At 39.1% G+C, this 13,503-nt stretch overlaps 1 protein-coding gene across 1 annotated transcript in view; it reads right to left on the bottom strand.

Annotated features, from left to right (window-relative positions):
• ATG7 (autophagy related 7) overlaps positions 1–13,503 on the bottom strand; it is a 288,133-nt gene that overhangs the window by 222,328 nt on the left and 52,302 nt on the right. Inside the window, exons 8-9 of the mRNA XM_017858252.1 lie at positions 3,663–3,751; positions 1,975–2,096 (exon numbers count right to left, since the gene is read on the bottom strand). Of these exons, the coding sequence (XP_017713741.1) occupies positions 1,975–2,096; positions 3,663–3,751 (211 nt within the window). The remainder of the gene's footprint in view (positions 1–1,974; positions 2,097–3,662; positions 3,752–13,503) is intronic.

Raw genomic sequence — 13,503 nt, 5'->3', positions numbered from 1 at the left:
TTTTTTTTTTTTTTTTTTGCTCATCAGCTATTGTTAGTGTTAGTGTATTTTATTTGTGGTCCAAGACAATTCTTCTTCCAGTGTGGCCAAGGGAAGCCAAAAGATTGGATACCCCTGAGACTATCTTTAAGTGTGGTTTAATAAAACAGAGGTACAGCATGTAAATTAACATTACACATGAGCTATTTTATAATTTGCCAGAAGAGGGTGCTACATCCAATGCAAATATCTAAAGAGCAGAAAGGCAAAGGCTCTAAACTGAAAAGCAGCATCGTCCTTTGATCAAACGGAAGTACTCTGTCAATCTTTCAGAGAAGTCTGTAAAGACATCCATGTTAGAGCACAGAATTGCTGAAAAAATGTCATGTGGGCCAGTCCTGAATTCTTTTGACTTTAGCACTCTAGAAAAGATATCTCAGAAGAGATTTTTTTTTTTTTTGAGACAGAGTCTTGCTCTGTCACCCAGGCTACAGAACAGCAGCGCAATAGGCTCACTACACCTCCACCTCCCAGGTTCAAGTGATTCTCCCGCCTCAGCCTCCTGAGTAGCTGGGATTACAGACGCCCGCCACCACACCTGGCTCATTTTTGTATTTTTAGTAGAGACGGGGTTTCGCCTTGTTGGTCAGGCCAATCTCGAACTCCTAACCTCAGATGATCCACCTGCCTCAGCCTCCCAAAGTGCTGGGATTACAGGCATGAACCACCACGCCCAGCCTTGAAAGAGATTTTGACACCACCTCCCCCATCACACACACACATTTTAAGGCATATCTATGGCATAAGGAAAGAAATGTGCCTTGGCACCATCAGGATGGTGTGAGGAACAAGAAGTTAAATAATATATGTGAGGCCAGGCTCGGTGACTCACACCTATAATCCCAGCACTTTGGGAGGCCAAGGTGGGTGGATCACTTGAGGTTAGGAGTTCAAGACCGGTCTGACCAACATGGTGAAACCTGTCTCTACTAAAAATACAAAAATTAGCTGGGCGTGGTGGCAGGCTCCTGTAATCCCAGCTTCTTGGGAGGTCAAGGCAGGAGAATCACTTGAACCTGGGACGTGGAGGTTGCAGTGAGTCGAGATCATGCCACTGCACTCCAGCCTGGGTGACAAAGTTAGACTCTGCCTCAAAAATAATAATATATGTTGTGAAAGTGCTCTCAAAAGCATACAAATCACGAAGAGATGAGGAACTATTCTGGCAAGAAGCATAAAAGTGCTGGGCTTTCTGCGAGCTAGGAAATTTACATAACATTTATTAAGCACCTACTATGTGCCAGACATTGTGCTCTTTGACACAGGACATGGATTCCTGATAAGAAATATTTCCAGAGCTGGGCATTATATCCTTATTTTACTCAAACTTGAGTATGTATTCCATCTCTGTGACATATGTAAAAAAATATATATGTGTATATATACACACACACACATATATCTCTCTATAGATAAAATGTCTCTCAGTCTAAGTTTCTGAATTTAGAAAATGGGGATAAAAGCTGATAGTAGTCACATAAGGATCAAATGAAGATATTAAATGTGGAAGGAGAAATGGCATTTTTGCTGACTGGTTTACTATATAGAGAACAGGATCACATACAACTTTAAAGTATAGAACAAACAAATATTTGAGTGCATTAACACTTCATCCTTCCTTTAAGAATGGACAGGAATAAAGATTTCGTGTTAAACAAAAGTAAAATTGAAAACAGGGGGAGCAGAGGGGAACAAATTCTGAATAGTGAAAAAACTGCCTAGAGAAAATTTCCTGGTCACAATCTTTGCCTTTGTTCCAGTCTGAATAGCAGAGTGTGCCCTCTGTTCGAAGTAGATGTCTGCATTGGCAAAGAGGTACAAGTTGTACTTTTCTCTTCCTTTTTTCTGCCATTGTGAAGGGATGAAAAGAAAGTAAACCTGGTTCCGTTTCTGATAAATGATAATTATATGCATTTTCAAAGACCGGCAAATTACCTGGGCTAAATGCCATTTCTGGAAGCTTCACTTCGAAGATGATGCTGTGGGCAATGTCTCGCGCCCCCTGCATGGTACGGTCACGGAAGCAAAGAACTTCAACAGACTGGAAACTGCTACTCCTGTTGTCATGCCCGGATTTTTATTTATTTATTATTTTTTTTAAAGGAAGGAAAAGAAAACGCTCACATAAGAGATTCAGCAAACCAGTTGGAGAGAATTCAATGCATTGTAATTGTGCCTCTCTGATACCCACAGGAGATGGCCTTAACTCTTTTGAACATATTCATATATGGCTTCTCTGTCCAAGTGTTTAGAGGCTGAACAGTGAATTGGCTGTGATTTCTTTCTAGGTGAATTTTATATTACAGTCATATTGCACATAAATAATTCTGACAAATAAATCTTTTAAATGCAAGGGAAAAAGACTTTTGAAAAAAACTCACAAGACTTTTTGAAAAAAACTCTTAAGACATGGGTTCTTTTGGTTCCCTCCGCTCTCCCCATCTGAACTTCCATATTAAGCAGTAGCACCTCAGTCAGTAGTTAGGAAGCCCATTTGCACTGTGTAGACTTATCACCTGGATAATTGTGGATTGTCTCCCTCAGAGCACAATCTATAATTTGTTTATCTTCATTTATTAAATAAACATTTTTATTTAAGTAAAGCAGACACATTACACAAATCCCAAGTATAAAGAAGGCTGTCTCACGCCTTCTCTCAGTCATTAACCACTGTCTTCTAAAGTAACAACTACTCTAAGTCCATATATTGGTTTTGTCTATTTTAACTTTACATAAATGGAATCATAGAGTATGTATTATTTTAGGTCCAACTTATTTCACTTAATATTATGTTTTTAAAATGTATCCATGTTGATTTCTGTATTAATAGTTCACTCAGATTCATTGTAATATGGCATTTCATCATAAGGGATATACTAAAATTTATTATTCATTTCATTATTGAAGAACGTGTGGACTATTCCCAGTTTTTAGTTATTGAGAATAATGCTTCTGTAAACATTCTTGTATATGTGTTTTGCTTCTATCTATGTATGTATTTCAGTGAGTAATATACTTGAGAGTAACATTGCTGAGCTATAGATATTTTTAATTTTGGTAGATACCGCCCAACATTTTTCCAGCCATATTTGCTCCACATCTTCGACAACACTTGGTATGGACGTTTTTGTTAAATACTTTTGGTGGATATGTAGTAGCATCTCATTATGGTTTTAATTTTTATTTCCTTAATGACATGATGTTGGGTATCTTTTCAAATATATATTGGCTTTTAAGATATCCTCTGTTTTAACTGTTTTAGGGTTAAGAAAAATGGAGAATGACAGCAGTAGGAAAATCCTATCTGAAAGAAACCCAGACAGCTAGAAGGGAGGGCTACAGAATTTGTGTCAGGACCTCTGGCTACCAACTCTACCATACGCTAAAACATCTTTAGCATAGAATGATCAGAGTATGCAGGTCCCTAACAGACCTGCTTAAAGTTCACTAGTATGGAAATTGGGTTATGACTGATTTATTGATTACCTGGTTTCCATGCTCAAAATGAAAAAAAAAAAAAAAAAAGCATTTAGGAAAACAGAGATACAAATAGAAACAGACACATTGTAAAACACATACTGACAAAGGCAGACAGACAGACAAACACACACTCTTGTAAATACCATCTGTGGGCTGCTAGGACCAAAAAATTCCTCAAAGGCCATCCAGGGTACTGGGCTAAGTTACAGGGATCATATACACCAATTGTTATCTGTGAACAAAAAAGACTTTCTGAGTGAGTCAAGTATCATCTCAGCTTCACAATACAGACGTTGTTCATACTTCCTCTTTGCTTTTTTTATGCTTTCTGCAAAGCCTTAAAAATAAGACATCTGGTAAAGGGCTAAGGGGAGGAGAAGAAAGCCACAGGATCTCACACTGGACTATAGAACTTCTTGATGGCAGGGGTTATCAAATTCTTGTCTGCACCCCTGTGCCTTGCACTGGGCCTGGCAGAAAGTAGGAGTTAAATACATTTAGAAGGAAAAAAGACTGGAAGGAAGATGGAGAATGAAGGAGGACAGTCAAGAGGACTTGCAGAGAAAATCCTCTTGTAAACAAAGAAATATAATCTGTGAAACTGACTCATTTTTATGCAATGAGAAAATCAAAGAAGGGCCACTACTAATGTAAGTCTACAATCAGATCAAGTTAAACAGCCAGCCAGTTACCCTTGATTTTGCTAAAATATATTTCCTCCCTCCCCTTTCCCATCCCACTCCAATCCTGATCTTCATCTGGAAAACTCTACTCAATTTAAAATACCATTTCTTCAGTGAAGTCTTCTCCTGGCAGAAGTAGTCGATCTGTCCTTGCTGCTTCCATAGCTCTTTGAACTTTGTATATAACATTTTTCATTTTTCTGTCTCCTTCCTTTCCAAGACAATGAGCATCCAGCACCCAGATACTGACTTCTAAATACCATTCTCCAAGAGAAGAAATCAGGGCTCCTTGGACACATGGTTAATTCTAGGGCTCGGGCAGGGAAAATACAAGAGAAGCTTGGAGCATCTTATAATACCAGGAAAGGAGGTACTCAAAAAACAAATGAATTGGGGCATGCCAAGGGGATACAGGCACCAACTGAAAGAGTTCGCAATGGCCAAGGCTGGCACCATTTGTGCAACAATATAAATAATATGATGTTGAAGTATAACCCAAAGTATAAAATAAGTATCTATGAGTCCACACTGATATAAATAAAGAATGGAATAAATGTGAAGGGACAAGTCTTCCTTAAAGAAAATTTCCAAACAATATATGCAAATACTGCCCTCTTCAGAAGCAAAATTTAACCCTTCCCCTCCTTGAAGGTAGCTGGAATTAGTGATTTACTTCCAAAGAAAAAAATAGTAACTTTACAGTGGAGAAACCTGGCAAATATGACCTTAACCAAGTAATCAATTTAACATTACCAAGGATGTCACGTGGATATCAGGTGATAACAGTACTTCACTCTGTGGTATTCTTTCCAAAAACCCATAACCCCAGTCTAATCACAAGAAAACATCAGACAAACGCAAATCAAGGGACATTCTATAAAAATAACTAATCAGTACTCCTCAAAAATGTCAAGGTCATCAAAAAATCAAAGAAAGCCTGAGAAACAATTACAGATCACAGGAAACTAAGGAGGAGACATGACAACGAATTGCAATGTGGTGTCCTGGACTGGATCCTAAACAGAAAGAGGGTATTATAGGAAAAAACTGGTGAAATTGGAAATGTCTAGAGTTGAGTTAATAGTAATGTAAAAATTCTGGCTTCTTAGTTTTGACTAATGAAACGTGGTGATCTAATGTGACAACATTAGAGAAAACTGAAACCGGGTGAAGGTATATGGTAATTCTCTGTACTGTCTTTGCCACTATCTTCTGTAAATCTAAAATTATCCCAAAATAAAGTTTATTTTAAGAAAAGGAAGACAAAGAGCATCTGGAGAGCAGAGAGTATCTTTTTCATCTCTCCATGATCAGTTCATAAATACAGAGCAGACACTCGGTAAATGTTTTTGAATGATAACAAAGTAGATGGATGGATAAATGGGTAGTAGAAAGAAAGGAAGGATGTAGAGTGAGTAGGGGTGAGGGAGAGAAACTGCTGGCAGAGAACCATAAATTGACCCATAAGTTTCCTTCATAAGCATAGCATGGGTTAAATGAAAACACGGCTGACACGTTTTTGTTAAATCTAGATCCAGGTAGTTCTATAAGGATGGAATCACCCTAAATACTCCCTTTTATTTCCCACAATGCTTGGTATAGTATCAGCCACAAAGTAGGAGCTTAACTAATATTCAGAAGAATATCTATAACCCCACTATCCTGAGAGAACTATTAATATCTTGGTATATAATTGCCCATAAACTTATTCTTTGCATAAATATATTTTAATTACTAGGACTTTGAAACAAACATGGGATGATGCTGTAAATACTGCCTTTGTTGTTGTTGTTTTGAGACAGAGTCTCACTCTATACCCAGGCTGGAGTGCAGCGGCATGATCTCGGTTCACTGCAACCTCCACCTCAAGGGATTCAAGCAGTTCTAGTGCCTCAGCCTCTCTAGTTCCTGGGACTACAGACAGGCGTGTGCTACCATGCCCCACTAATTTTTTGTATTTTTTCAATAGAGATGGGGTTACGCCATGTTGGCTAGGTTGGTCTCGAACTCCTGGTCTCAAGTGATCCACTGGCTTTATCCTCCCAAAGTGCTGGGATTACAGGCATGAGTCACTGCGCCTGGCCTAAATATTGTTTTATATCTCTTATTGTATTGTGAACTGTCTTCCATGCCAGTAAATGTTCTACAACCATTGTGAGTCATGGCTGAATGGCATTCCATTGTATTGATGTCCCAAACTTTTTTCTATTTCCTTTTGAAGGAAAATTAAGTAATCTTAATCTGCTCAATCTCCAAAAATGAATTTTACTATGGTCTTATCATATAATTACTGTATTATTTCAAAGACACTCTTTAAAATATTTGCTACCTTTTCTGTTATATACAATTTTCTTATTCCTAAAATTGAAGCATTTTTTGTCTAAATGCATGTTCATTTCTTAAACGCAAATAGATTCATATTTAATACAAACATGTTCATAGCTTTGGTCATCCTTTCAGGAAATATCTTTATTTGAGATTTCCTTTTCTACAGAGATAAGGTTTCAGCATCTAAGGTTTACAGCATCTAGTAAAAATAGAGCTTACTACACTGAGTAGTCTCTTACTAAATGAGGCCTAGGGAAAAGTACTCAACTCTCCAAGCCACAGTTTAATCATGGAGGAAATAATATATTACTTATTTCATAGAGCTGCAGTGAGGATTAAATGAACTGATACTAAATATGAAAAGTCCAGCACATACATAGTGCTACTAATATTATTATTGGTGATAGACTCAGAATCTCCAGTGGTGAGCCCAGCAATCTGTATCTTTATCTGTACCAGGCTCCTGAATAATTCTGGTGCAGGTGGTCCACTCCATGGACTCGAATTTAGGGCATATTAGAGAGGGTGCTCTTACAGACAAAAGAAAACATCTCTGAACTGTCATTATCTTGAAAACTCTGAACTGGCTCTACATCTTCCCATGCTCCTCAAAATGTGGTCCATGCCCCAGCAGCATGCATGCATCAGCCTTCCCTGGGAGGCTTCAGAAAAGCAGAATCTCAGGTCTCCACTCCAGACCTGCTGAATCAGAGTTTGCATTTTAATAAGAACCCAGGTGATTAATAAACCCAGGGGAGTTTCAGAAGCACTGTTCTTCCTCAACCTTCTAATAGCCATGGGTCTCACACTTGAAGATGCTTGGGTATCACCTGGGGAGCTACCAAAAATACTGCTGCCTGTGTCCCACCTCCAGAGGTTCTGGTTTAATTGATCTGGAGTTTGGCTTGAGTACTGGTTATTTGAAAAGATCCTCAGATGATTCTAATGTGCAGGTTACAAACTTCTTGATTGTTTGCAGCAGTTTCTCAAAGTATGGTCTGGCACAGACCACCTGCATCAGAATTGCCTAGAAGCTTGATGAACTTGCACAACACCCTACCCACACACATACACACACTCAATCTGATCCCAGACCTCTCTAGGTACCACCAATACCTGCATGTCCCGTGACTACTGCATGTGATTCTTATGTACACTATCATCTTAGCACTAGCTGTCTAGAGTCAAAAGAAGAAAATTAGTATTTCCTTAAAAGAGGGTTCACTGCATAAATACACACAATTGTAAGAAATTCCTGACTTTAGAAAAATTAAAATATGGAGAAACAAGCATTTTAGAATAAAGAAAACACAGGATGCATTTTATGTTTGATGTCTTGCTGGTTTAGAACTCTCTGTGAAGGCAGGAGCAGTGTATTCATCTTTCCATCACGAGTTACCTAAGCACAGTGCCTGATAGTCAGCAAGTATCTATTGAATAGATGACAGACTAGTAAATTTCTCCAGGCTTGAATACTTGGACTCCCCCTCTGCAAAGATCTTGAGCAGGGATCCTGGGAGGCAGCTAGAGGGGGAAAAGTGATGCCTGAGTGACACAGACCTGAAGCTTCTATACAAAACTGTGATGCAGCATCTCAGCAAGTTCCTTTTCCTTCCTTCTTTCCTCTCTCAACAATACAGGGTCTCATGGCATTTTAACCCTGGGATTCTCCTAGGTGAGAATGTGAAAGTAAGATGAAAAAAAAAAAAAAAAGAGGGCTTCCAATGAGAAGCGAGAGAACTCTGAGAACAAGATTTCCAGTCTAGGGCTTCCACCAAATTAAGAAATTGTCTTCCTTGAGCTCTTCTGGTTCATGTGGCCACCCCACCTGCTACTCTTCCATCAGGGACATCTTTTTATTTTGTTCCCCTCTGCCAATTATGACAGATAGCATCTGCCAGACAAACTACATTTATTTAGCAATCATTGCATCAATTTCACATTGCTTTTATTCATAAAAAGCATTTACAACTCTAGGCCAGGCGCAGTGGCTCACGCCTGTAATCCCAGCACTTTGGGAGGCCAAGGTGGGCAGACCACGAGGTCAGGAGATTGAGACCATCCTGGCTAACACGGTAAAATCCTGTCTCTACTAAAAATACAAAAAAATTAGTTGGGCATGGTGGTGGGCGCCTGTAGTCCCAGCTACTTGGGAGGCTGAGGCAGGAGAATGGCATGAACCCGGGAGGTGGAGGTTGCAGTAAGCCAAGATCTCGCCACTGCACTCCAGCCTGGGTGAAACAGCGAGACTCCGTCCCAGAAAAAAAAAAAAAGAAAGAAAGAAAAAGGAAGAAAGGAAAAGCATTTACAACTCCATCCAGTGTAAAAAGGGGGAGAAGGGAGAAACTAGCATTTCTACTTCCAAAACACTGAAACAGCTTAGAATTAGAAAATGGCCTGACGTAGTGAAAAACGCACTTGCTGAACAGTCAGCAGGTATGTGTTTTAATTCTGCAGCTAACTGATTCTAAGACACTGGGGGAAGTTCCTTCCTCTCCTGCAAGATGGGGGGATTGAACCTTTCATCTCAAAAGATTTCTTCGGGCTCCAAAATCATAGAACTTTAGAGAATGTTTAAGAGGAAAATATCCTATAGGTCACAAAACAACACAGACTATATCAAAGCTCAATCTGACAGAGTATCTAAAGGCTATTCAAACCAGCAAAGGAAAAACAACAAAAAAACACACAAAGGCTATTAAATGGGTTACTTAGGAAGAATCTAGGCAGTATCAATATAGAAAATGCCATTCCTACAGAGACAATGAGTTGCAATTTTCAAATGACTTCATAAACCTGGGCCCTTAATCAAACATTCTGGATCACTTGCTCTTGTGTAACCTTGAGCAATTTACTTTACTTCTCTATGCCTTAATTTTCTCAACTATAGGATAATTTTTTTTTTTTTTGAGATGGAGTTTTGCTCCTGTTGCCCAGGCTGGAATGCAATGGCACCATCTCAGCTCACCGTAACCTCTGCCTCCTGGGTTCAAGCAATTCTCCTGTCTCAGCCTCCCGAGTAGCTGGGATTATAGGCACATGCCACCATGCCTGGCTAATTTTGTATTTTTAGTAGAGATGGGATTTCATCATGTTGGTCAGGCTGGTCACGAACTCCAGACCTCAGGTGATCTACCCACCTCGGCCTCCCAAAGTGCTGTGATTACATGCATGAGTCACCACACCTGGCCTATAGGATAATTTTTAACAGTACTTAGCACAGAAACTGAGAATGAGGCCAGCACTCAACAAATGGTAACTACAAAAACAACATAAATACACTCCCTTGCAGTAACTTCATTGACCTCTTTGTTCAATCCAATCCATCACCACGACAGCCATTGCTTAATGATGGGGATGCATTCTGAGAAATGCATTATTAGGCAATTTCACCGTCATACCAACATCACAGGGTGTTCTTACACAAACCTAGATTGTATAGCCTACTACACCACACCTGGGCTACCTGGTATAGCTTGTTGTTCCTAGGCTAGAAACCTGGAGAGCATGTGACCATACTGAATACTGTAGGTAACTGTAACACAATGGTATTTGTGTATCTGAACAAATCTAAACACAGAGAAGGTATAGTAAAAATACATTATTACAATCTTATGGAACCACTGCTGAATATGTGGTGATTGTTGACCGAAACATCATGTGGCATGTGACTGTACATAGTTAGCTATCTTCAGTTTCAAGGTTATCTTTTCTTAATTAGCAAAGAAAAGAAAGGGATAAGTTCTGGTCTATCAAATATTCTTGGGGTCTGGGTTTTATCACGTGCAAATGTAGAGTTGGGACTAAATGATATCTAAATTATATAAATTAGAATATTATGTTAGATGCTACACGTGGATGCCTAATTTCAAAGAATAAGCATATTTCTTACCCTAAGGCAAAGCAATGGGGTAGAATAGTGAAAAAAAATCTTTTTTTGAGCATAAAAGACTACAAATAAGTTTCTTAGAGCAACCTGACCTAACATGGGCTATAGAGAGCAGGAATGATCTGTTAAGGAGAAAAATCTACCACTTACCCATAAAAGCAGGTCAGCTTGAAAATACTTTAAGGTAACTTTCCTACCTATATGAGGCATAAGTGCAGAAGGCAGGCATCAAATAGGAAAATGACAAAATCCATTTAACACTATGCTGAACATCATTTAATCTTTCTTTGATGATTCAAAAGTGACTCCAAATCTTCAAGTGCTTTAAGAATCAACTCAGAATCTATTTTAATCATTGGAGGAATGATTAGTTGGCACAATGCTAGGTAAGCCAGTTTATGCTACGGTTAAACAGAATTTTTTTAAAAAAAGTTTTTCATAAATAATCACTGACTAGGAGTTCTGGTTTTAGAACTGGCTTTGCCACAAATTAATTGTGCGAACTTGGGCAAATCACTTCCTTTTGTAATACAAATCAGCAGAAAGAAGCACAACATAACTGAAGAAAAACTTTGTTTAGAAACTTTATGAAATAAATGTTCCTTTCTACTTGGCTGAGAGCAAATAATTCATTGAAATGATTCAGTCATGATCAGTCTGCCAAGCAATTTGCCGAAAAAGCACACTGTGAGAAAGAGGGCAAAATTGCCAACTTGCTTGTCTCCAGTAAGAACATTTTCCACAATGATCCCATAAAACATGCTAATCTAACAAATGGCTGTCTTTATAACTCAAACACTTGATATAACAGGAAATGCACAAAGGAGATTACACATTTTTAAAGTATGGGGGAAGAATTGAAATACCTAATGCACTTCAAAGTCACAGACAGCTGCCAAAATGCGGAGAGATCACTAAGTGAAGAAAGAGCCCAACTAATAGCATACAAATTGTTGCTCCTTGGCTATTGCTCTTGTCCACAGATTTTAAAGCCCTAGAATTAAAGGCTAATGTTGTTGAAATTACACAACATTTCCCAAATATTCAATCTTCAATAACTGTTCTGAATGAAGTAGAAGAGTCAAGCAACCTTTCCCAAAAGATTGGCAATGGGACAATGTCATGAGCTATTTTTAACGTAATCATAAGAACTGGCCTGAAAGATGATGATCTGTTGTAGCAATATAGTGTGACTGTGGAATCCACATTTCATTGAGAGAAGAACTTAAGGCCCAATTTCAACCTAACACATGTGTATAATACTATAACATCTGATCCTGGTAAGGGTACACAGCTGGTAGGAGGGAAGCTGGCAGGGTCTTGAGGAAACATTTATCATAAGCAGTGGTGTGTTGGAGTTGGCCCAGACAGGCTTCTGGGAGCCAACTGTTAATGTCTCTCCCCAACTCGGCATTCCAGGACTTCACACTGGTAGCTTGAAATTGGCCATGGTGGGAGTACTGATACCACACAAGTAAGAAAACACTATAAAATCAGGACTCTTCCCGCCTCACAAGAGCTGGTTGTTAAACATTTATCAGCACACCGCTGATTATAAACCTTAAAATGTTCGAATTTTTTTTTCTTGACAGTTTCATTCTGTTGCCCGGATAGAGTGCAGTGGCACGATCACAGTTCACTGCAGACTCAAATTCCTGGGTTCAAGGAATCCTCCTGCCTCAGCCTTCAGAGTATCTTGGACTACAAGTGTGTGCCACCACACCTAGCTAATTTTTAAATTTTTTTGTAGAGACAGAGTCCTGCTATGTTGCCCATGCTGGTCTTGAACTCCTGGTCTCAAGCAACCCTCTTACCTCGGTCCCCCAGAGTGCTGGGATTACAGGCGTGAGCCACCACGCCCAGCCTCAAACTCTGTAACGCAGTAATTCTACATCTAGACATCTTTTCTATGGAAATAATTAAAATACGGGGATAAGGAGAAGAAAAGAGAGAGGAAAATTTGATGCAAAAAGCAGTCCCAATAGTGAAGAAATTATGAGAAATCTAAAAGTCAAAACCTTGGCAAAAATACTATCATACATCCATTCAAAAGGATGTTGATGAATATAACACTATTATGCTAAAATGCTACAATAAAACAAAATACCGTACAATCTTAGTTTTAAAAAATATACAGGATTAGAAGAAGTATACAAAAAGTCTGTACATTAAAAAAACCTGAAAACGTAAAATAATAGCTGAAAACCTTTGTGACATTTTAAAAACAGAGAGATACAGCTGGAAATAAAACTAATGAATGGAACCTCACCTAGTACAGTTCATTTATTTGCCAGTATTCCCAAAATGGTCATAAAATGATCACAAAGCATTTTTCAAACTGCAGGTGGTGAGCTATTTGCGATTCTTAAATAATTTACTGGGTCACAACTAGAATTTTTCAAAAAGATAAAACAGAATAAAGGAAAGCATTATTTTGCAAAAGTCGTTTGTTATATGTGTGTATGTGTGCACAAAGACATATATTGGGTTATAACAGGTATTTTTAAACTGTAAGTGACAAAGAACTAGAGCACTAAGAAATCACAGTAAGAACTATACATCACCCAAGAAGTGAGATGAAACCAATCGCAGTCACATTTGCTTTTGAGCTTTCATTTAAAGATCGTACCATTAGTGAACTGGTATAACTTTCTTGGATGTCCCAGGGGCTGCTGAACTGGCAACCCTGCCAATCTCAGGAGGGACTTCTCTTGTGCCTTCCTTTGGTAAAGGCAGAGTGGGCTGTGTGACTCCAGACCTTAAAACTCCATTTTTATGGAATAGCTAGAAACTGGGGTTAATCCAAAGAAAATTTTCCTTTGAAAATGAAAACTGAGGGCGGAGCAAGATGGCCAAATAGGAACAGCTCCAGTCTCCAACTCCCAGCGCGAGCGACACAGAAGACCGGTGATTTCTGCATTTTCAACTGAGGTACTGGGGTCATCTCACTAGGGAGTGCCGGACAATCGGTGCTGGTCAGCTGCTGCAGCCTGACCAGCGAGAGCTGAAGCAGGGCGAGGCATCGCCTCACCTGGAAGCGCAAGGGGGAAGGGGATCCGTTTTCCTAGCCAGGGGAACTGAGAC

This window comes from Rhinopithecus bieti, unplaced genomic scaffold, assembly GCF_001698545.2.
Source record: "Rhinopithecus bieti isolate Rb0 unplaced genomic scaffold, ASM169854v2 scaffold_48368, whole genome shotgun sequence".
NCBI lineage: Eukaryota > Metazoa > Chordata > Mammalia > Primates > Cercopithecidae > Rhinopithecus > Rhinopithecus bieti.
Note: the sequence above shows the minus strand (reverse complement) of the source record. Positions and strands in the feature narration are given on the sequence as shown.